At 41.3% G+C, this 25,636-nt stretch overlaps 1 protein-coding gene across 2 annotated transcripts in view; it reads left to right on the forward strand.

Annotated features, from left to right (window-relative positions):
- The window catches only part of LOC133504916 (calsyntenin-2-like), a 176,362-nt gene that overhangs the window by 120,624 nt on the left and 30,102 nt on the right, over positions 1-25,636 (forward strand). For both annotated transcript variants that reach the window (XM_061827657.1, XM_061827658.1), the window contains exons 9-10: positions 7,686-7,848; positions 22,025-22,191. In XM_061827657.1, coding sequence (XP_061683641.1) covers positions 7,686-7,848; positions 22,025-22,191 — 330 coding nt within the window. The remainder of the gene's footprint in view (positions 1-7,685; positions 7,849-22,024; positions 22,192-25,636) is intronic.

The following is a 25,636-nucleotide window of genomic DNA, read 5'->3' on the forward strand; positions in this document are numbered from 1 at the left end:
CGTGACTGGCCATATTGCCGGTCAAACAAAGCATTATTCAAAGCTAAGTCTGTTGAGACGACACGAAAATATGTCTCATGGCACGACGCCCAGAGTTTTGTCCGATACCGTTAAACATTTAGAAGGTGATAATAAACAAAGGTACGTGGAAGAATAAGAGGCACTTGGCATAGAGGACCCATCCAGTATTTAATTCTGAAGTCGATGTTTTCACCGATAAGAAATTGGACTGTTAATATGCTTCTGCTTGTCTTGGACAACTGGATATACACATGTATCTGGTGAGTAAATTGTTGAGATTTACACAGAAAAGTTTGAAAGTGTATGAAAGTATGGACGCATACTAATACTTTGTTGCTGGATCTGTTCTCAATCGGGAATAAATCCGACAGTGACGGGTAGACGGCTCGTGAACGCGGAAGCGTATTTGGCCACACGTTAACCTTTGCCAAAATCCATTGATCTTTTCAGATGGTATTCAACACAAATATCAATATTTAAATAAATGACCTTTGCTTTTACATAAACTCGCATTCATTAACTATGATTGAAAAAAAAGGCCACGGGGTTGACGGCTCCTGAACACGTAAGCGTTCGGCCACATGTTAACCTTTGCCGGAATCCATCGATCTTATCGACTAGTATTCAATACAAATACCAATATTTAAATGAATGACCCCTTGTTTTACACAAACTGTCATTCATTAACTATGATTGGATAAAAAAGAGAGACGTACACGGAAGCGATTGTGGCCACATGTTAACCTCTCTGCTGCGACAGAAATACGCATTGTTCTTAAATGAGCCAATTTGGCCTTATGAATACTTCTTGGTAATTTGAGATTGAGAAGAATCATTCCTACCTGAAATGAAGCGATCGCTACACAGGCTTGTGTGTATTTTGGTCGGGGCCCATCCATTCCGTTGAAATGCCGAAGTCCATCGATCTTTTCTGGTCTTTTCAGCTTGTATTCCATAGAATGATCTCTTTGATTACCTGTCTCATCTGTTGTGACAACCAACAGCACAACAGGTCTCGGGAATTTGAAGAATCTGCTCTGGTTCAACGGCTCCTGCACTGCAGAGCAGTTAGATTTGACCGGCAATATGGCACCGTCGAAACTGTGACGTCATGTGCACAAACTCTATATTACATCAGGAGATTAACCATTTTAAAACCATTTTGGAGTTTACACACCACCAACTCAACGATCTGAAGGAAGACAATGCCGACCTTCATTCATCCAGGAAACCGATGACAACGGCGGTAAAAGTTCTCGAGAAAAAAACTAGAAAGTCAATGTGGATTGTACTGTTGATAATTAGGGGGGATAACGTTGTCTTTTGCGGCTCTTCCAAGAATACATCTGATAATCCAGAGGCCCAAGTAAAAAAATTTCTTGTCAGTAATGCTAAAAATCCCGAAGGAGACACTCATCAACATTCCCTTCCACTGAGTACACATGGTGCTGCAACCGTTTAGAGCATTGGCCTCAGAGTTCTGAGGACGAGGGTTCAAAACCTGTCCCCATCTGTGTAGAGTTTGCATGTTCTCCCCGTGCCAGTGTGGGTTTTTTTACGGTTTCCTCCCACATCCCAAAAACATGCATAAATTGGAGACTCTATATTGCCCTTAGTTGTGACTGTGAGTGCGAATCGTTGTTCATTTCTATGTGTCCTGTGATTGGCTGGCAACCAGTTCATGGTGGGCACTGCCTTCTACCTAATGGTAGGCTACACCCGGGTGAGGATAAGCAGAATGAATGAATGAATGAGTGAGTACACCGACTAGGAGGACCCTGAGCAGGGAATCAAAATTCAAACACTTCCAGCACAAAGTCTTCCTAAAGTCGACAGGGCAGGAGGTGAAGGGCACACAGTTTGGGATGAATGACACAAAATCAAAGAGGAATCCAAACTTGTACACTTTAATGAGAATTACCAGCAACAAGGAAAACATGCTTCACTAGTTATGGACAAACTATACGTAGACTGTCAACTGTTTTGCGATCCAAAGTGACCCCTTTGCTCCTCTGATAGATAAGTATTCCTCTCAATTTTACAATATAGTGTAGAAACTAGAAACACTTTTTTTTAGAATGATGAAAGACATAAAAGATAAAGGCCTAATTAGAAGCCATATGACCAGAGCCACAGTAAAACTACTGGTGCTACTGAAACCAAGGAAACATCCCACTCATCCAGCTAATTACCGACAGCTGTCTCTAATTAATACGGACATCAAAATCATTTCTAAGACTTCAGTCAGCAGTGTAGAAAAAAAATTTCCAGTCGATAATACATTGTGAACAGGTTATATTCAAAGACCAAGCTCCACCACCAATGTTAGGTGACTTATAAACATAATAAGTACGCCTCAGCGTAATAATCTAAAATCAATTGTCAGATCACTTAGATGTGGAAAAAAATTCTGACCAAGTTAATGTCTTTTCTGTTTGTGGTACTTCGGAAAGTTGGCTTCAGTACTTATTTTCACTGGATTGCAACATTATACAACTCACCCAAAGCAGCTGTTACCATGAATGGGGTCACGTCCCATAGTTTCACTATACAAATACGAAATAGACTAGGATTCCCAATCCCAAACCTGCTATTTGCATAATTTAGTGAATCACTGACAATAACGATACGGCAGAGCACCTGTTTTAATGGTATCTCCTGTGTCAGAACACAAAATTAATCTTTACGCATATCATATCCTTCTTTATTTAACCCAAGTCAATCAATTCAAACAATTTTTAACATCAGGACAGTTTCCCAAGTATCAGATAAATCTATCATTCATTCATTTTATTTCAGTTGCTTATGCTTGCGGGAGTCACGTGACTCCTGGAGCCTATCCCAACTATCATCGAGCAGGAGGCACGGAACACCCTGAACTGGTTGCCAGCCAAATACAGGGCACATAAAGACAGACAACAGTCGCACTCACAATCACACCAAAGGGCAATTTAGAGTCTCCGGGATTTTGGGATGTAGGAGGAAACTGGAGTGCTTGGAGAAAACCCATGCATGCATGGGGAGAACATGCAAACTCCACATAGTCAGGGATGGGAATTGAACCCCAGTCCTCAGAACTGTAGGCCAGCACTCTAACCAGTTGCTCAAGTGTGCATCCAGATGATGCTATCAATTGGTTAAAATCAAGTAGAAGTCCTATAACGACTAACCCAGGCTATCACCCAAGTCAAAATTCAAAATTTCATATTCCAAGAAGGAATATCAAATACTTGGGATTAATATTTTAGCAAAATTGTAGCTGAGTTGTAGCTGGAAAATTGTACCTGAGAATAAATGTAATGATTTAAAACGATGGAACAACATTCCTTACTTTTATGATGTAAAGCAACACTAAAAATGAAAATTCTACCACAAACTAATTATTTTCAATGACTCCATTCAAACCCAAATTTAAATAGTACCAAATGCTATGCTCTGCTATTTTAAAATTTTACTCCATAAACAACAAAGACAGAAGTCGCCTAGCTACCCTCCAGAGGAGGAGGACTTGGCGCACCCAATTTCAAACTCTATGTTTTAGCTTGCCAAATACATTACCTCCTGAAAGGAAGACTCTCCCCAAAATTCATATGTGTTGCTGTCGTTTAGCACAGAAGCCAAAATAATAATCATCAAATGTAATAATACAATATACGGTGTTTTGATGGTTGGATTTTTGAGTATAGAAAATAAAGTCATGGAATTGTACTGTAATAACTGTTGTAATTTATTTACAAATTACAGTTGAAGCATTTATTTTTAATGTACATGGTTAAAATCATGTAGCCATGCGGTATTGACAGTATGGGCCTATCTCCAGTGAGCTAATAAAGTAGACGTGTGTGTGTGTGTGGTGTGTGTGTGTGTGTGTGTGTGTGTGTGTGTGTGTGTGTGTGTTGGTTTTGGTCATTGTAGCAGTGTTCTACGAGTGTTTAGCATGTGAAATTAGAAGAAGACTCTCCCCAAATTTCTTATGTACAATAAACCCTCCAATGTGAAGTAGTATTATTATTGCATATATTTTAGACATTAACTGAAAATAAATAGTATTTTTTAAATCCAAGCAAAATCTGGATGTGTGCCAGCTTTCACAGCCAAACACGGAAGAAGCATCCTTGACTCAGCCCCTGACATCGCCGGTGCTTAGCATTACATTCGTTCTATCTTAGCCAAGATGCCGACGTGTTGTGCAACAAAACTGAGAAAATGCACCCAAATTTCTTCTTCTTTAACCTCCCATGGAGTTAACCTGATGGGATAAAGCTGTGGCTGTCACAGTTGAGGCTCGTTCACCAGCAGGGGAAATTTGCACACATCTAATCATGACTGGTTATTAGCTGCTTAGTTATAGCCTCTCGTGCTAAAACTGTATAAGCAACAACATATTTAATGAGGCAGCATGGTGGCGCAGCTGTTGAATCCCGGACTTCCGTGTGTGGACCTTGCAAGTTCTCCCCATGTCTGTTATGTGCGGAAACGTGCCTCCTGCCCATTGACAGCTAGGATAGACTCCAGCATTCCTGTGACTATCGTGCAGCCACGAAAATGGATATATGGATATATACGTGTAACCACACAACACTTCTCAGTTACTCTTTACGTGCAAATCCCATCCCCGGCACGAGAAGCTGGAAAAGCAAAAGCAAGAAGCTGGGTGCTTGACAAGTACAACTTGGGGATGAAAAAAAAAATTCTGGCCACGCCTGCTGTATATTCTCTACATCGAAACCAACTCCTCAGAAAAGCATCAAATCTCCGCCGTCCATATAATGGGACTATTATTGTCCGTCGTCAGCACTACGCCCCTCCCAACACGTCGACTGACTTCCGCGTGTGTATTCTGGCTCAAACGCTTGAACATTATTTTTGTTTTGTTTGCTCAATAGCGGGAGTAGTAATAGCACGGAACATCGACTCGTTTTATACTCCCTTTGTTGGCTCCAAGCACACAACACTCCCTGGCTACTATTTACGACGATCATGTGCATGCCACGCCCCCTCTATAACACGTCAACTTTTGGATGTGTGTATTCTGGCTCAAGCGCCCAGGTTTAAACATTGTACGTCATGTTACTTTTGTTTTGTTTGTTTGTAATTATTTTTTCACTAAAATCCTCCACAAAACATTCTGTGTTCGGTGAAACGTATCCACGAGCAATGGGGGGTCAGAACAGGAAGTACTGCAGGTGTGGCAAACGCTGATTGGCTATCAGTTTTCCAGCCCGGCTCATTGGAATGTCTGGGAAAAAGAGGAATTTCGATAATACTTTTCCAATTGAGAGATGCTTCTCAGTGATATTTGCGGATAACTCTGGCATTAAAAGAAACACTGAACCCTCATCTATTAACTTTTAATGTTTGTTACATTCCTAATAGTTTTGACAAAGTCGTCCTTTAAATGGGTATACCCAAATGATAAACATCAAACTTTGCTAGAACGAAAAGGGCAAGAGCACCAAATATTCAGACCTCCCATTTATCAGGAAAAGTCTCAAAGGCCACAATTGTTTTAAGAATCCGATTATTGCAGGAACTTCATCATCCTGGTGGAAAAAGTTAAAAAGTCAGTCAGCACCATATCATTACTTGCCAATTCTGGCACAATCCTGATTTGGAGATTCAAAAGTAAATAAATAATAAATGTCGGGCATTGGAGGACACTCGAGGGAGGTGTTCGGGCACTTGCTCCCTGGCCCACCAGATTTTTAATGCACTACATAGCCCACCAGATTTTTAATGCACTACATAGATTCGCACAACCTTTGGGGAGCTGGTTGGCCTGAGTGCAAGTGATGGTTGTGGGTCATCATTGCTTGGATGGATGGCTGGATAACTAAAAATAAAAATAAGCAGACGTTTATTTCAAACATTTTTGCTGCACAGCAAAACTGTTCGAGCAGAAAATCATACAGATGCCCCATTCTTCATGGCCATCCAGCTGAACAGGACAGGTTAACAAAAAAAGAAGATACTAACAGAACACTGCTCATTACTAAAAAAACACAATACTGTAGTATGGTGGTGACAGCATCATGCTTTGTGACTTTATTCTTTTGCTAGAAACTATGACCTAAGAACAAGTGGAGAGAATTCAGAACAGTTTGAAATAGTCATCAGTATAACCACAAAACCTAAGTTTCTGCTACAAAGATAACATGTCAGAAAAAGGCTACTGGAAGACCTGAACATTAGTTGGGGTAAATGAGAGCCACTATATTTGGCAATGAAATCCTGACTCACATTAAATAAGTTTGAATGTGATTGATTTACTCCAAACAAAGCTGCATCTGTTTCATTCATTTCAATTTCTCTTTTGTATCAGCTAGATATGTGTAGTCTTTAAAGCTTCTGATGCAATAAAGTGGTTAAAGTATAGCCCACAAATGTAGTGTCTTCCGTTGTAGTATCAGGGACCTAACTGGCAAAGTTTAACACCCGTGATTCACTGCCCATGGCTTTCTGCTTTGAAAGCAATTACCACTGCTAATTTAATAGTCTCTTTACACCTGTGTGAATGCACATTTTGGACACTGCACTGTTCCGCTGTGTTGAGTTCTGTCTTGAAGAGACAGACAAATAAACACCATCTCTACTGTTACACCTTTGATTCCCCAATTTACCAGGATGCTAGTGTTAAAGTGACTACAGAAACATAAGGTGTGACCCTGTGTTCAACCACCAAATTAAATTTAAAAAAAAAAATCTCAATGTATTGATCTTGATCCCTTCATGACCCTACATTGATTCCCGGGACTAACCCCAGATATTGATGTTCTGTGTCAAGCAGCCATGGCGAGTAACCACACCAAGTTCAATGTTGTGCCTCGCACGACCAAAAACAACTCCATTGATTAGAATTCACATCTGCTGTGCTAGCATGAACACAGAGTGAGGTCACCCGAGGCCAAGTGTTGAGTGGCTAACCCTCATTGAATGAGAACTGACAAGAGGAAAAGGTGAAACACAGCTCCGTAAGCGTTGCCACTACTGTGGCAATAATGAATTATTATGCAAAATATTAACAACAGGCATCAGGGTGCTTGTACAATCAAGTACATGGTCAAGCATGCTGATGAGTGGGACACTAAAGCCGTCCTCAGAAGAGGATCAAACGCTAATGTATTGCAATTAGCTTCATCTTTTCATCACATTACTCCAGGTGTGGGCCCGGTACAATTTCACTGGGCTATATGGCTCCAACTTATCTTAGCATTAGCATTTAAAATACCTCTTTGGAATTAAGTTCACACTTAATTCCATCCATCCTTGTACTCATTAGTGTTCCAGGTGCACTGTAGCCTATCCTGACTGATTTTGATTTTTGAAGATGCAGGTACACTCTAGATTGGTCACCATCCAAACGAAGCGCATATATACAGCAATTTAGAACCTTCAAATAACCAAATGTGCATGTTTGAGAATGTCGTAGGAAGTCATAAGTAAACTGCACACAAGAGAGGAGAGAGCTTAGATTCCGACTGTAAAACTCAGAACTTTATGCTCTCCATTAATTTTGGATACCGTTGCATTTACTTACTCTGTGGAAATCAATGTCTTCCTTCAGTAAGATGTTCATATAAGGTTGAAGACAATATTGAATGTGACTGACTTCCTAAATATTCACTTATCATATAATATCTTCTTTCTCTCTTGCTTTCTGGCAGATCTGCGACAAGGAATGGCATTACTATGTTATCAATGTCGAGTTTCCAGTGGTGACTCTCTATGTGGATGGAGTGACATATGACCCATACCTGGTGACTGATGACTGGCCCATTCACCCGTCACAGATCGACATGCAGCTCACAGTTGGTGCCTGCTGGCAAGGTGATCAGAATTTTTTCAGCATCATTCTAATCGTTCCATGGTTGTAAGGAGAATAGCACGTCCTTCAGTTCAAACCAGATCAAAAATCAACCAGCATCTTGCGAGTGCAACTGATCAGAGTTTTGAGCAGTGCTTCTAGAAACTTTGCGAGAATGGTCGGGCCATTGTTTTGTTTTGTTGACTTGGCTTCTTGCCCAGGATTGGTTGGCAATCAGTCCAAGCTGTACGTACCCCGCCGCTCACCCAAACCCAACTGGGATAAGCTTCAGCTCACCTGCAATGCTAATGAGGACAAACAGTATAGAAACTGCATTGATGGATAGATGGACGGATGGTTTGCCCTCAAACTGCCTGTAGCAGTTAAAAAAATCCATAATTACTCATTTGATAATGTGTATTTGTCACATCGGCTCAAAAGTTCAGTACTTTAAAGGAACTATAGAGGAGCCTTTAAAAAAACTAACCAACAAAACCACTAAATACGTACTGTACTTCTTATAAACAGTTTTTTTAAAAGCGCATATGAATCCTTTGGTATTTACCTCAATTTCTCCCTAAATTGGTCATACATTGTGATCTGATCTTTATTTAAATTGGAATAGATAAACACTTTCAACACTTAATACAAACAGCTTTCATGTTTTGACTGAAAACATGCAAATGTCACAATGCAAGGGAGAAGATGTATAGGAACCTCGGAATTTATTAACAAGTTGAGCCTGTTAAAATTGTGTTAAAATCATTTAGTATATCGGATTACTCCAATGCTATTACTCCATTCCACAGACAGGAATTTATGACATGTCCAGTGTGCACAAGGGGTGTGATGGCAGAAGGTTAAATAAGTTGTTGGCAAGTTCGCTGAATAAAAGTACAGTATTTAAAAAACATAAATGTTATATTTACTAAATATAGAAGTCACAATGAAGATCGTTAGAGGATGGGTTTTAATTACAAAGTACCGCTAAAGTATGGTGTGACCAGACCATTGTTGGAAAAATGAAATAAAAGTGTTGAAATGAATCACCGAATTGGACAAGAAAAAGCATTTGCTTGCTTTGGCTTCGGACATGGAAGGAAGAACCAACAAAATCAGTATGCGGATTCCTATAGACAATCTTGACAACGACAATAGTATAGACACATTACTGTATTTGGGAAACTGGATGTTGTATTCCTCAAAAAGAGAAAAGAAATTACACATCAAGTGTAGTGCAATTTTAAACAGTTAATAGAAGACATCTTCATTTCTTTTCAATTACATGATAAAGTTTCAGGAGAAACGGGATGAAATGTTGACATTACCTGATGCCATGTTAGTCTTTAATCTGTTAGAGACTGCCTGTCTCGAATGGAAAAAAATGACAGTTTGTACTGACCACATAGACCGAGTTAACGTTTGTTTCAATGAAGTCTGCAAAGAAACGATTTGGGGAGCAAACACTTCAGGCACATCAAATGCAAGATAGCTGGATTAGGACACAGCTTTTGTCACAGATAAGACATTAAAATCAAATAGAACATGGTCTTCAAGAAAAACAAACACATAAGATGAATTGAAGACAAAAGTCTGGATGAAGTTAACGCCACATTCTTGACACCTTACCACGTGCCTGAAGGCTCCATCACACCATGACGTTCTGGTCAACGTCCTCTGAATATTTCAATCATTCTATTTTTCAGCGTTCTGAAACGTGGATGACACATCTGGCGTGTGATTAACGCGTGTCTGACGCAAGACTTAACGTGTGTCTAACGCACAAAAAGCGTGTAACAGCGACCAAATAAGATACCCCTAAAAACCATTAGCGTGTGCAAACGCGTCGTTGGGGCGCGACGAGCGATTTGTCAACGTAAGACGAGCATGTTGAGCGTGTGACCAATGGGTGAATAACCACAGAAAAGCATTTTGCTGGCGTGGAATTTTTACAGTGGAACGGGCACTAAAACGTTGGAAAGTTCATATTCACTTCAGTTGTCGTCGTGAGTTAGAACAGTGAGCATCATGCCGCTGAGAAGAAAAAAAGTTAGGGCGCGGACTTCAGCAACCAGCGCTGATAGTAAGAAAGCTAAGCCTCTTTCATCACGAACAATGTGTTTGGAGGAAAAACAACAGCAGGAGGAAGAGCACGTCCACGAAGTCACACACCATGTGACACCCCCTGGGAACCCTAAACACCTTGCAAACCCTAGTGAGGATGGTCAAAGAGACAAAAGAAGCAGAGAAAGGATTGGAGGATCTTGGACTGGGCTGTTTCCGCTAAAACGAACTGCTGCTTTCTGGATCTTCCATAGTAGGTGGTCTCTACTGTAGCTTAATATTAAATGGACCTTGCTTACAAAGCATCGGTTTATATCCCCATAAGCATGGAAGTACGGGAAACGCTCGAATGACGCTAAGTGGACGCCAAACGACGTTCGTTTCACTTTAGTTACACACTGTGTGCACTAGGGGATTGTTCAGTGGTCGTTGACAGGTCGCCAGTGAGTCGTTCAATGCAAAGCAAACGATTAAGTAACAACCAAGTAAAGCTAGAGTTACGACTGACTAACGATAGCCAAACGCGTGCAACGCTCAGCGAACCTTAGTAAAACGTTCCACGGACATTCTTGAACATTCTGCAGCGTTTAAAATTAAACGTTGATGAACGCTGGTCTCGGTGAGAACTTTTGTGCACGTTCAAAACTTTTTTTCCGGACCGGCGTTCTCTGCCGATTCCCAGCGATCAATGACGTTCACTAGCGTTCAAACAACGGTCTTCTGGAGCTATCCTGGCGACCATGGGCGACTACCAACGTTTCCTCAAACGCTATAGAACACTGACCAGAACGTCATGGTGTGACGGGGCCATGACTGTGAGATTCTTCTTAGTGAATCCTTGGAGTTTGTTCGCTCCAGACACAATGGTGTGGACATAGGAGACAAATATGTACTTCCAGCAAGTGCTGAAGAAGTGGTCCTTTTGATGGCATAAGATGTGTTCCAAGATGATGACCACAAAATCCTGCTCAAGCTTCACAAAAATGTGACCATGCATTAGCAAATAGACTGTTAAAGGTCATTCAACATTTGGGATAAGATAAAGCTGCAATATTCTGCTACAGATAGTACTTGACTGAGACATATGTCAGAGATACAGCAAAGCTAAGCCAAAGCAAGCTATTCATTCGCCCTTAGCCTCGGAGTCAAACGAAAATGTGCCAGTGGACCTGCACGAGCTAGAGCCAAATCTTTGGTATCTACATACAGTATTACCAGCTAGTGACTGGCAGATTGCCCTGGATTGAGCCCCTGTGGCTCAAAACTGTCTGCAGAGTATTCATGATTAGTGCCCGCATCAACATATTTGTTCAAAATTCTAACCTTCCCTCTGTACTAATTGATCTGTCACCTGCAATAAAAGGTAGGATAATATATATCTGGTTGATATGCTTCTAGAAAGACTTTCACAGTAGATGAATATTTAGCAGCTCAGCTTTTGGGGGGTCAATATTTATGTTTTAAAATTGACTGGGGCACAGTGGAGACTGGTTAGAGCATCATGGTTAAGTCTCAGTGAGGTTCAAATCCTGACGTGAACTGTATTGTACTCCCTTTGCTGTAAGGTTTTTTTCTGGGAACTCTGGTTTCCTCCCACATCCCCCCAAAAATTGCATTATTTGGAGACTCTAAATTGCCCTTAGGTATGATTGTGATTACAAGCGGTTGGTTTATAGTTCCCCTGTGATTGGCTGGCAACCAGCTCAGAGTGTACTCAGCTTCCTGCCCAAAGATAGCTGGGATTGGCTCCAGCACTCCCTGAACTATTGTGATATATAATAGTTCTTAATTGAACACTTTGGACAAAATCCACCATTCCAAAATTAACTACTTCACCGTTGTATTTTTTTCAACGTTGCTTACCCTCAGATTACCAGCATTCCCCCATTCCCTCTCAAAAACACGGGGAAAGATGTCTTCCATTTAATGGTATTTTTTGGAATGAAGAAGTCAAAGAAAAACAGAAAAACAATCTGAGCTAGGAACCAGGCTGAGGTGGGAAACTGAGGATGTACAGTACCTCAAAGTGCAATCCTCAGCATGCAAACCATAAATATCTATCTTAGATATCTGTCTTTTTTTAAAGCCACGTTTCAAACTTCAACCTATGACTGTATACAGTATAATAGGAGGACAGTGGGGGTTGGGTGTTGCCAATTAATTTATCCCCACTGACATATGAAGGCTAATTACATTCTGTAGTTTTAGTCGGGTTTTCGCCTGGAACTTCCGAACGAAACAGAGCACTCTTGAACGAAAATGAACTGCCATTCCAAAACTGTTCACAGATGCAAAAATGACCACATTTCTAATAACTTTCATCAGGCTAAAAGTTCTGCAACACTGCAACCATCTTCTGTTAAGTTTCAATTGGTAGACAGATGGTTTCAAGTTCTCCTTTAAAATGCCTTGAGAAAATATAAATAATTTTTTTTTAGGAATACTTTGGTGCCCATTTGCAGCTTTATGCAAGTGATCATTTCATAATTGTAAGTATTCTGAGAGCTCCTTTGTGTAAAAGCTAGTTCACACTGGGCAATGCAGAACAATGCAATGCAGTGCAGAACAGAACGCGCAAAAGTTTTTTATTGTACCCACACAGGGTAGCTTTTAACAGCTCTGAAAATCTCATCACTTTGGTTGGACTCTAAGTAATTGACTCTTGAGTTTATAATTTCACATACTTTCGCCACACTGCACTTTGAATGTTAACCTGGTCTAAACAATAAAAACAAGAATACAGTTTTTATTTTGTTTGTGTGCTATTAGTTTAAATAGATTGTCTCTGTCTATTGTTGTGACTTAGATGCAAATTAGGTTACATTTTATGACTGATTCATGCAGATGAATCCTTTTCACCTTTTCTTGTAACTATATACATACACATTCAGTACTATCAGACTTGTCAGTGACTAAATGTGAAGCAATTGATTCATTGTGAAAGATTAAAATCAGTGTCGCAGTAAAATTGGCCTTAAGTGTGGCATTATGGTGCTTTAGCACCTCTTTGATATCCTAGCCAGGACAAAGACGTCTAATATTTTTCATTACGAAGGCAACCAATGAGTGTGGCACTTGATCTTTGGTACTGAATGAACAGTTCAATTATAAAAGGACATTTAAACTGTGTTTGACAAATGATTGAACCAATCTGAATGGAGTCATATAATTAAATTGTGCTTTTGAACAGATAGCTGACAGTAATTGCACCAGGGTACAATAAAGGGTACTTTTTCCACAACCTGCAGCTGATTTGATTGCCCAAATGAGGCCTCTCTGTGATTCTTTGTCTCAAATAAAAGGTTGAAGATGAGTTTTGTGCAAGCGCAGGTCATTCCTCTATTACTTTTATCTGCAGCAGTGATCCTACTCTCTTCATCCGCCCGTTGAAATTTGTTGATTGAAAACTGCAAGCCTGAAGGATTAAAAGAATGGAAAAGGGAGTGCAGAGCCTATTTCTGCTTTTCTTGTTTGGGGTTAAGCCTCACTAAGTAGTTGTAAAGCAAGACTTGAATCTTAACCAAAGCCATTAGCCAGTGCAAATTGCCTTTTCAAAGGACTCTGCTGATGGCCCGCTTTCTGAAAGGGATAAGATCAGCCACTGCGTAAGTCTTGAGGCTTCAGATCTTGGGCCAGCACCATCAAAAAAGTGAATCGCACGGCTCAAGCAATGAAAATGTATACTACATGGACAGATATTTTAAGACATCTGGCCATTACACATACAAAAAGGAGAAAAATACACAGATGAAGCTGTGCAGCCAAAGCTTTGTGCAACATTTTGGCATGAGTCTGTGGGTATTTGTTGCAGAAGGACATTTGAGGGCTTAGAGTTTGTCACGACCCATCGAAACGGAGGGTGGACACAAATGCAGGGGGACACGGGAGATGCAGATGTAAATCGGGAAAAACGTTTATTATTCAATGGTTGGGGATCGGGCAGCAGTCAGGTGCAGCAGCGGTAGTTGGGACGTCAGGCGAAGAGGGCAGGTGAGCGGGCAGGCAGGAGTCGGTACACGGGAGAACGATCAAAGCAGGCAGAAGTGTCAAAGGAGTCAGGCTTTTGGGGTCGGTCGGAGAACAGGCGAAGGTCGGCACACACGGGTTGACGATCAGGGATACTAGAGTGCTGGAACGGGACATGAACCTCAACGATCTGGCGGAGAACCAGTCGTCATCGTGGTCCTCTATATACACAGGGGATAATCAGCCCGCATGAGGCCCAGGTGTGTGCCTCCCAATTAGCGCGGCCACGTGGGCACCCGCACAGCCTGGGCTGGAGCGGCAAGATCATGACAGTATCCCCCCCCCCCTAAAGCACGGCTCCCAGACGTGCCTAAACGAAAGAAACACAGAGGCAATAATTAACACATCCAGGGGCGGGTGGAAGGGGGTCCGGATCGCCACCTCCTCCTGGACAGCAATGTGAGAAGGCGGCGGCCGCGCCACCTCCTCCTGGACGGCAACGTGGGAAGGCAGTGGCAGCGCAACCATCACCACATCTTCCTGGACGGCAAGGTGAGAAGGCGGCGACAGTGGCCTCACCACCTCCTCCTGGACAGCAACGTGAGAAGGCGGCGGCGTCGCCACCTCCTCCTGAACGGGAACGTGAGAAAGCAGCGGCGCAACCATCGCCACCTCCTCCTGGACGGGAATGTGAGAAGGCGGCGTCGGCGTCCTCGCCACCTCCTCCCGGACGGGAATGTATGGGCGTGCCAGTCGCCGTCAGAGCAGGAAAGGGGGGTGACTGCGGACCGGTCGCCGATGAAGCAGGAGCGTGGAGCGGCTGCGGAAACGTCGCCACCACATGGACAGCAAGGTGAAGCGTCGGCGGATCAGTCTCCACTGCCACTTGAGCTCTGCTCGGCAGCGGATAAGTGGCCACCGCCGCATGAGCATAAGTCAGTAACGAGTCCGTCGAAACTGCAACGTGGGCATGTCTCGGCAGCAAATCCATTGCGACAGCGAGATGAGCCTTGCTTGGTAGCGGATCCGTTGCCACTGCCGCGTGAGCAAAAGTCAGTGACGAGTCCGTCGCAATCATGACGTCAGCGTAGCTCGGCTCGTTCTATAATCCTTGGTGGACCTGGGCTGTGAGAGCCACCAATTCGGCGCTCTGCCTCTCTATCTCCGCCCACATTTCGCGGCAGAACACCTCGTGATTTGGCGGCTCCTCCTCCCTCTGGGCTGGAAGCTTCGCCACCAGCTGCGGGTCTGCTGGTTTCACCGTTGCCGGCGAGGAGTGGGAGGACGAGGACGGAGTCTTTGTTGCCGTCCAGCGGGAGGCACAAGGGAGCACCCGGCCTGGGCGTTCCCACAAACAGGTTGGTGTACTCGGACCTACCGAGCGAAGACACTCAGGTGCTGGAAACCTGGGGAGGTGAAGCGAACTGACTGGGATGAAAGATCGGGCAAAGAGATTCGTAATCAAAATAATCTGAGTCGTACTCAGGCAGCTGGTCATATAAATCAAGGTCCTCCTCATAGTCCGAAAAATCTGAGTCCAAAAGAATATGCGGTGCTGGACGGGTCGTGGTCGGACATAGCTCGCCGGCGCAGCGTATGACACGGAAGTGGAGGATGTCATGGAGCCTACCCGGATCAGACAGGCTTGGTCCTCCAGCCGTCGGTCCCGCCGACGCCGGGTCTTTCCCGCTTGGTCCTGTTTTGGCCAGATCATTCTGTCACGACCCATTGAAACGGAGGTAGGACCCAAATGCAGGACTCGTGAGACGCAAGGTAGTTCGGGGAAAAATGTTTATTGTTCCACAGTCGGGGATCAGGCAGGCAGTCAGGTGCAGCAGCAGTAGTTGGGACGCCGGGCATAGAGAGCAGATCAGCGGGCAGGCAGGAGTCGGTACACGGGAGAACGAGCAAAGCAGGCAGGAGTATCAAGGGAGTCAGGCTTACGGGGTCAGTCGGAGAACAGGCGAAGGTCGGTACACACGGGTAGACGGTCAGGGATACGGGAGTGCGGGAACGAGGCATGGGAATCAACGATCTGGCGGAGGACTAGTTGTCATCGGGGTCATATATATACAGGGGATAATCAGCCCGCATGAGGCACAGGTGTGTGCCTCCCAATTAGCGCGGCCGCGCGGGCACCCGCTCAGCCCGGGCTGGAGCGGCATGATGATGACAGAATTCACTGATGCTGGCTCGCAATCTCTGGAGGTTGAACAGTTTCTTTTTAATTATATTTTATATTACATTTTCTTATGAAACATAAAATGATACAAAAAGTTCACAAAATTGAAAATGGAATGGTATGATTTGAATGGTTTTAATGGGGTTGAACTCAAGGCAGGCAACTTCTTCTACAGCAGACTTATATGACCATGGTATTATGGATATTGCTTTGTGCATTGGGGTGTGTTAAAAATAGTCATCTTTGAAATTGTTCCCACAGGATTTATAGTAGGAGTGGAAATTGTAGAGTAATTCACCGTGATTATAGTTTGCCAGCATTGATGATAATATCACAAGGCAGGGATTACGTGACAATCATCATTGTAATGTGTAAACAAATTCCACAACAGTATTTCTTTTAAAAAATGTGAACAATAGGCTATTGTCGAAGGTGTTGTAATTCTTCACTCCATCAAAAAAATGAACAGAGCATTAACTTGCAGAACAGGAATCATGAATATCACTTGCTATAGTATCAATATCTGCCTGGTAGTTGTGTTTTGATTTATCGAGATGATATCCAGTATCCCTGTATTGATATTTAGGTCCACGCTTAGCCCGAATCATACAATTCTTCAAAAATCTCTTGCTGATATCAGATTGTAAGTTTAAGGAGGGACAACGATGTGAAGCCTAAATTATTATTATTATTCATTATATAATGGATTCAGAGGTGTGTCCCTTGACTTCCTTGGTACTTATGCCTTGTAATTCAGATAAGAAAGTGACGCGTGGAAAAAAAAAAAAAGAACACAAATAAAATGTCAGTTCAAAAACAAGCTTGTTTCCAACCAGCAGTGACATTTTAATTATATTCTTTGATGTAATTTCATGGCTCACAACCATTAACTGGCCAGTCAGCATTATTTAATATAAGCAGATTCTGTCATGACCACAGCAAGTAAATGTAATTGAGAATGATCACATTCCTGATATTTGTGCTGTGAAACATTGCGTTTACAGTCACAAGACTATATAGCCTTTCGGTAAAATGGTAATTAAATCTGTATCATCCCACCATTAGCAGTTGAGAGCATTAATCAGTTGTGCATGAATGTAAAAGTGAAATAATGGTCGGCAATAAATTATTTTTATCAACTGATGAAAATGAGTTTCATTTATCACTGAGCATGGCTCACTGACTTATGTTGACATACTGGCATCATGCATTACACTATACAGCAGCATTAGCATGAGTGAGTGTTCGCACCTTTGGTCCCTGAACCTTTTGAGCAGAAATTTACAATACAATGCAAGTCTGCCAGCTTAGAAATACCTGAATCTATAAAACATACATTTTCTACTGCTTATCCTGTCTAGGGTCACTGGAGAGGTGGTGCCTTTCCCATTCAGGCGTCAGGATACCTCGACTGGTTGCCACTCAATGACAGGGAACAAATAGACAAAGGACATTCCTACCAGTGGACTATTTTGTTTTAAATTACTGCAAAATTTGATCAAATGAATAAAATGGACCAACAAAATAAAAATGCATCATGTAAGGAGGAGGAGACAACAAAAGGATTGTTGTTGTTGGAGCCTTGGAGACTTTGTGCTTGTCCGTGAGCTACAGTTTCACCTTTGAGTGCGTTGAAGTATTTCAGGCTAAAGACATTTGGGATGAAGAGAAACTCCATGTATTCGAGGGTCTTTCTTTTTCCCCTTGCTGTTTACAGAACAAATCAGCCAAGAAATAACGCAGAAATTACTTCCATTGAAGGAGCTTTTTAACGTCACCATCTCAACGCTTCAAATTAGAACATTTTTCAATACGATGACCCGAAAGCGAGTTTCAGACACCCTCTGCATTGACGAGTCACTCGCTGTCATATCAAAATGCGCTTACGGCACTTCAGTGCACACATGATGAATGGAAAAGTTGACGGGAATCAGACTCATGCAAAGGCCTTTAGCCTGATGGTCTGACACAAGTGGAGTCCACGAAAGGACGTCAAGAAGTAGACGGTCACCAAACTAAACTCAAACTAAACTAAAATGTATTTGCATTTTTTTCTCAACACAGTCACATTTCCTGTATTTTTAGATGTTCATTTTTATCTTGTGCTGATGTGTTGATGCTAAAGTAACAGTTGTTTTATGATTTAAAATGATCATGACAATTAAGTTTCAGTTGGAAAACTGTTAGCTAGACTTATCTAATTGACACACCAGGTAAGGCAGAATAGCTCAAACAACGAGAGAATAACAAAAACCGGACCAACATTGGAAGCATATCCTACATTGCTGCTTCTATATTTACGGCAACATGTAGGATGATGATAGTAATTGCCGGTTTAAATAAATGTAACATTATCCTTCCTACAAAAAGACAGAAGTCGCGATTACATTTCTGGTTTTTCCGTGCCTTATGAGTGTCAGTTGCTACGCCTTTAAAAAAGATACAAATGATGTTGAGCAAACTCTTCAGTAAACATAAAGGTGATGCAGACCCGCCGTAGAGCGTTATCATCTCAAATAACTGACTCTGTAAAGTGGGATATTCACTTGTATCATTTCTGCTCCACAGCAGCTCATTAATTTTCACGATCCTTTTAATTTGTCTGTCGCCTATTTATATTGATAACATCTCTCAAGGAGGGACAGAGTGGATCGTTATCTTAAGGTAAGGTGGGAAAAGTATGAATTTTGTAACTGTGCTGAATTTGTTTTATAATATTGCTTACTAGATTGCTAACCTGCAGGGGTGCCATATGGGGAGGGGGAGAGTGGGGGTGATGACAATTCTAAGAGCCAGTATCTGACAGAGGTCTAACAAAATAGTATTGTATTTTCAATTTGCAGCATTGTCGTGGAAGAGCCCGAGTGATTTTTATCACATAGCCACAAATCCCTGGCAGCGCTCATGCCAATCACCACATGCAACAGTTAAATATGATTTTGGTACCTGGTAGCATACTTTAGAGCAGTCATCACGTGTGCCATTAAAATATATTAAATTTTATTAATGTGTCCAAAACATATTTTGTCAGTAACACAGTGATAAACAGAACACTTAATGCTCCTCCTTCAGATAACAGAAGGTGCGTAATTGTTGTCTGGATGAGCATTTTGGAATTTTTTTTTTATTTTGTAGTGGTATGTATTGAGATTTTTCAAAGAAAAAATATTTGCCTTGGCACAATAAAGGTCCATGGACAGAACCCAGACCAATAATTTTTTATGCTGGCTAGGAAATTTGTTATATTGTACTGAAGCCTATCGCTGCCCCCCCCCCCAAAAAAAAGGTTGCTATCACGTTACAACGTGATATGTTTCACGTTATAATGTGGATGTTTCATGTTATAACATGATATGTTTCATGTTATAATCTGGTTAATTACACATTATAATGTGAATCATTTCATGTTATAACATTATTCATTTCACATTATAACGTGAAACATTTCATGTTATAATGTGAAATAAATCACGTTATAACATGTGATTTATCACATTATAACATGAAACATACCACGGTAAAACCTAATGAGTTCAATGTTATAACCTGAAAAATTGGCGTCAACTTGTTGTGACCTCACATCCTTCCAAGGTGGCATACAGGAAGACACACCCAGAAGTGGACTCTCATTGAGTGTTGCACAAAACATGGATTTGGTGAGCTTTTTACTGAGTCGTGATGTACCCAAAGACACATGGAGCAAGAACATGTAGTAATGTAATGGAACACGTAGTAGAACCGGAGGTAATTGCCTTTTGGGGGCGGGGTGAAGAGGGGTGAAATTTATTTATTTATTTATTATGTACTATGTTATAACATGAAACAAATCTACATTATAACGTAGAGCATATCATGTTATAACATGAAAGTTTCACACTATAACATGAAATGAATTACATTGTAATGTGAAACTTTTCACTTTATAATGTGAAATGATTCAAATTATAATGTGTAATTAACCACATTATAATGTGAAAAATATCACGTTATAGCGTGATAGCGACCTTTTTTTTGGTGTGGCAGCAATACGTTTCCATAATATTGTACGTTTAATCATTAAAATATGATCACTGATGTTTGGATCCTAGAACCCTGGAGTTTTAAAATGTATATATATTTTTTAGAGAAAGGATAATAAGGATCAGTAAGCCAGTTTGTATTGTATAGTGACGTGTAGCTTTGATCTGTTTGCCCGGGGAGCTGAGGATCAGTAGTTAGAGCGGCTTCTCCAATGACTGATGGGTCACCGGTTCGAATTCTGGCGACAACTGTCCACATGTGGAAGTTTCCTCGGGCAAGACATGAACCTTAATTTGCTCCCAGAGGGCATGGCAGCAGCTGCCTCTTGTTATATTATCGTGGGTGAATGTGAGACTTTGCACAGCACTTTGGGCACTTTGGTGCCGGTGTAGATAAAGCGCAATAAAAGTACAGTCCATTTAATTGCACCGATTTTACATTTATCCACTTTTATTACTCAATTTTCCTCATATTTCTTCTATTTTTTGCTCAATACAGACATACTGAAAGTGGCCACAGATGATTGATTCACTTTCATTCATTCAGTATATTTATTTTACCTTGCATATTTTTATGTGGGAAACCTGCTCAATTTGGCGGCACCAGGAAAATAAGAGTATGAACGATTGTTTCCAGGGGTGCTCAGCTGTGTCGCCAGTCTCCACCTGGACAGAGTGAGCTTTTGATCTTACTGGTACATCATTTGATCAGTGATACATGAGCCTGTACTGTCACCTGGGAATTAGGGTTAACTGGGTCAAGCTGGACATTCTCTGAGAAAGTGCAGCAGAGAATGCAGAAATGAGGCTGAGGCTCCCATTAACTTCAATTGCAGTTGACCACAATTACTTCAATTAGTATCAATGTCATCAGTCGTTGAGTACTGCAATCAAGACGGAAAGTTGACTTTTTTTTCTACGACTTGACATTCTGTGTAAATCAGAGCAAATAAATGGTGATTTGGTGAATATCTTCTTTCTTGAATATTTAACTGTTAGCTTTCTAGGAATTCAGACTTCAGGTTCAACTCTCATATGAATAATCTCATTAATGTGGTAACTTGGAATCTGAGAGAAGCTATTTCTGGTGTAGGGAAAGAAGAATGAGGCATCTGTAGTGTTATCTAAAGTTCAATGACACCATTTGTAACCTTTTTGCACATTAGGCTTTCTGGCATAGAAACTGACAACCTCCATGGCTCTCATCTTTAAAATGTTTGACCTTCCTTTCTTAACCTAACAACTCTATGAAGCAATCTTAGAGAGTTTAAAGGACCGGCTTTAAAGGTCTACTGACACTAGGAAATCAATACTGTGCTCAAGCCCCTAAAATCCCAATTGGGAGTCTTCACATCAAGCTCAAGCATGGTACACTTCAGTGGCACACTTGAAAGAAGTGAAGTGAGCTCCAGTTCAGTTTCTCGTGCCAGTGATTAATGATAACCGTGACCTCGTGTAAGTCAGTTAAGTTGCAAGAATGCCGTGTCCTATCATGACGTGATGATGTACCATATGTGAATAAGGTCACAGTGCTTAAATATCATTATGTCTGGTTCAGGATGAGACAACTGGCACACTGTGAGTGTGTTTTATGTTAAAAAAAAAGTTTACGTATTACACAACAGAAAAACAAGTGGCATCTTTTGGGCACACTTTTAGCTACTCAACTCACGAATGCTCAGCATTAGTTCTAATGTAATGGCACTCGGATTTCCTCCCGCATCTACAAAACATGCATTAATTGTAAATTGCTCGTAGATGTGAATGGTTTGTATTTGTGAGCAATTGGCTGGCAACCCGTTCAGAGTGTACCTCGCCTCTCGCCTAGAGTCAGCTGGGATAGGCTTCAGGATGCACATCACCCTTTTGAGGATAAGCGTGCAACCTTTCAGAAGTTAAAATTAAGTACAATTAAAAGAAGTTTAATATTCGCTGTATTTTTGTGTGTGTCTGTGTGTCCATGTGTAGGTGGTGAGGTGGCCAAGCCAAGGTTTACTCAGTACTTCAGAGGCAGTTTATCTGGATTGACAATCCGACCAGGAAAGATTGAGAGTCAAAAAGTAATTTCCTGTCTACAGGCTTGCAAAGAAGGACTGGACATCAACTCCCTTGAAAGTTTGGATAAGAGCATCAAGGTACACACACAGGCAGTAACACAGCGGTAGGGTTGTGAATGAAAAAAAACTGTCTTTTCGAGATCTGGTTCTCAATTATTCGATTCATAGGAATTATTTGTTTGTTTACCGTGGATTCCATGGAGAAATGTGCTGGTCGACTCCACTGGCAACCACGCTGGCAAAGCAATTGGCTACTCAAGCAATGTGACCTGCAATGCAGATTAGTTCTCATAAATTCGTTGTAGCTCATCACCACGAGCTGAGCGAGCCGCCGCTGAGTTTGGTTGGGTCATTACATACATACATACATACATACATACAGTATAATGTTATCAGGATATAAAATTAACTGCAGTATTTAAGATTTTGTTCATATAATACAGCACTGTTGTTACACAGTAGTTCTATTTTTTCCCCAACATGGAGTCTCCAATGCAGATTAGTTGTCATAAATTCGTTGTAGCTCATCACCACGAGGCGAGCGAGCCGCCGCTGAGTTTGGTTGCGTCATTACATACATACATACATACATACATACATACAGTATAATGTTATCAGGATATAAAATTAACTGCAGTATTTAAGATTTTGTTCATTTAATACAGCACTGTTGTTACACACAGTACTTGTATTTTTTCTCCAACATCGGGTCAAGGTGTAAGCACTCAAAGTTTGGTTGTATTTCACACGAAAAGATGATACCAGGCTTCTTCCAACACTTGTAAAGCTTTCATTTCTTTAATTTGGGATAAAAAAATTTAACATGCAGAAACATCTTTTCTATTATCATATTACAAAATTATTTATATATATATATAGAAAATATGTATTTGAACACCCTGCTATATTGCAAGTTCCCCCACTTAGAAATCATTGAGGGGTCTGAAATTTTCATCGTAGGTGCATGTCCACTGTGAGAGAGATAATCTAAACAGAAAAGTCCAGAAATCACAATGTATGAGTTTTTAACGATTTATTTGTGTGATACAGCTGCAAATAAGTATTTGAACACCTGTCTATCAGCTAGAATTCTGACCCTCAAAGATCTGTTAGTCCACCTTTAAAAGTCCACCTCCACTCCATATATTATCCTAAATCAGATGCACCTGTGTGAGGTCATTAGCTCCATAAAAAACTGTCCACCCCTTATAATTATTAAGACTCAAACTTGTAACATGGCCAAGACCAAAGAGCTCTCCAAAGACACCAGGGACAAGATTGTACAACTCCACATGGCTGGAAAGGGCTAAGGAGAAATTGCCAAGCAGCTTGGTGAAAAAACGTCCACTGTTGGAGCAATCATTAGAAAATGGAAGAAGCTAAACATGACGGTCAATCTCAATCGGAGTGGAGCCCCATGATATCACCTCGTGGGGTCTCAATAATCCTTAGAAACATGAGGAATCAGCCCAGGACTACACGACAGGACTTGGTCAATGACCTGAAAAGAGCTGGAACCAATAACCCTGGTAATACAATAAGACGTCATGGTTTGAAATCATGCATGCCACGGAAGGTTCCCCTGCTTAAACCAGCACATGTCAAGCCCCATCTTAAGATTGCCAATGACCATTTGGATGATACTGAGGAGTCATGGGAGAAAGTTTTGTGGTCAGATGAGCCCAAAATGGAACTTTTTGGTCATAATTCCACTAACCGTGTTTGGACGAAGAGGAATGATGAGTTCCATCCCAAGAACACTATCCTTACTGTGAAGCATGAGGGTGGTAACATCATGCTTTAGGGGTGTTTTTCTACACATGGGACAGAACGACTACACTTTATTAAGGAGAGGATGACCGTGGCCATGTAGTGTGAGATTTTGGAGAACAACCTCTTGACCCGATCCACAGCCAGGAAAACCAAGAAGTGGCTCCATAAGAATCATAATAATGTTCTGGCGTGTCGCAGACCCAACAGAAAATCTATGGAGGGAGCTGAAACTCCGTGTTTCCCAGCAACAGCCCAGAAACCTTTCCGATCTAGAGAAGATCTGTGTGGAGCATAGGCCAAAATCCCTCCTGCAGTGTGTGCAAACCTGGCGAATAACTAGAGGAAACGTTTGACCTCGGTAATTGCAGACAAAAGCCTACTGCACCAAATATTAGCATTGGTTTTCTCAGGTGTTCAAATACTTTTTGCAGCTGTATCATACAAATAAATCATTAAAAAAAATCATACATTGTGATTTCTTGATTTTTCTTTTTAGATGATCTCTCTCACAGTGGACATGCACCTATGATGAAAATTTCAGACCCCTCCATGAAGTGGGAGAACTTGCAAAATAGCAGGCTGTTAAAATACTTATTTTCTTCACTGTATAAATATATATATATTAGCCATCATTTGGGTTATTTCATCCCCTCACCCGATGAGAATTGATATTAAAATCATTAAGGAATAGGATTAATAATTAGCTACAGAATGGACACAAACTCTTAAACACATTTGAAAATCTTGAATTTGGGCTTACTCGACGGGATTCTCGCTGCAAAGGGGGAACAGTTGCTTATCTTCTTCCACTTGAATGTGCAGCCAATTTGATGGTCATGTCTATATAGTGCCCACATTTTGCAATGTTGTACAGTTTAAATACTGTATATACAGGTTCTGCAACATAACCACAGGTGCACAGATTTTTTTTTCTTCACCTTTCCATGAGTCTCCTCTTCAACATTTTGTAAATCATGTGCTGCACATTCAGAGTGGGAGGGAAACAAAAGTTCTGTCACTGCTCATAAAATGTACCAAATGTAACCTGGGCTGTGAGAATGACGAAGAGTGGAGATTATATCAAGAGGTTCTTTACTTTCTTTCTTGGGTGCCATCTCCCATAATTCTGTGTGCTCCTTAAGGATGTCACCCAGGGTGCTCGTTGGAGGGCTGCCTCAGCACCATAAGAGGTCAATAACAGTAAAGGAAGTACTAGAGGAGTGAAAAGGAAATGCACCCACAGAAGTAGATATGAGGACCATGGCAAGCAAGAAATGTGTGAAGGGGAAATAGGGAATGGCAGAGTGTGAAGACCCCCGTGGTGCTGCTAAGAGCCCAAAATCAGCAGAGCAGCAAACCATCTTTCAAGAAAGATTGACCACAAATAACTATGTTTAAAGTGTGCATGCAGGAAAGCAAACATGACTATACATCCATTTGCTGGGTCAACATTCTTTACATTTTTTTTTCTTTGTTTATGACAAAAAAAAAAAACATATGGGTCACAATTTTTTGTTTTAGTCCATGACAAATGAAGACAATAATGTTTGGTCCCAGTATGTTAGAAATATACTGGTCAACTGGTCAACATCCTTGAATCAGCGTTCGTTCATTCTCTCAAGAAGTATTCACGTGGTCAATTTCATGTGAAGTGTGAATTTGGCATGATCCAAAAATTGCTGCTCATGAAGGATTGTGCATGAATGTGAAATAACGGCCCGAAATGAAATATATGACAAAGTCTCTTGAG

The sequence above is a fragment of the Syngnathoides biaculeatus genome, chromosome 8, assembly GCF_019802595.1.
Source record: "Syngnathoides biaculeatus isolate LvHL_M chromosome 8, ASM1980259v1, whole genome shotgun sequence".
NCBI classification, from domain to species: Eukaryota; Metazoa; Chordata; class Actinopteri; order Syngnathiformes; family Syngnathidae; genus Syngnathoides; species Syngnathoides biaculeatus.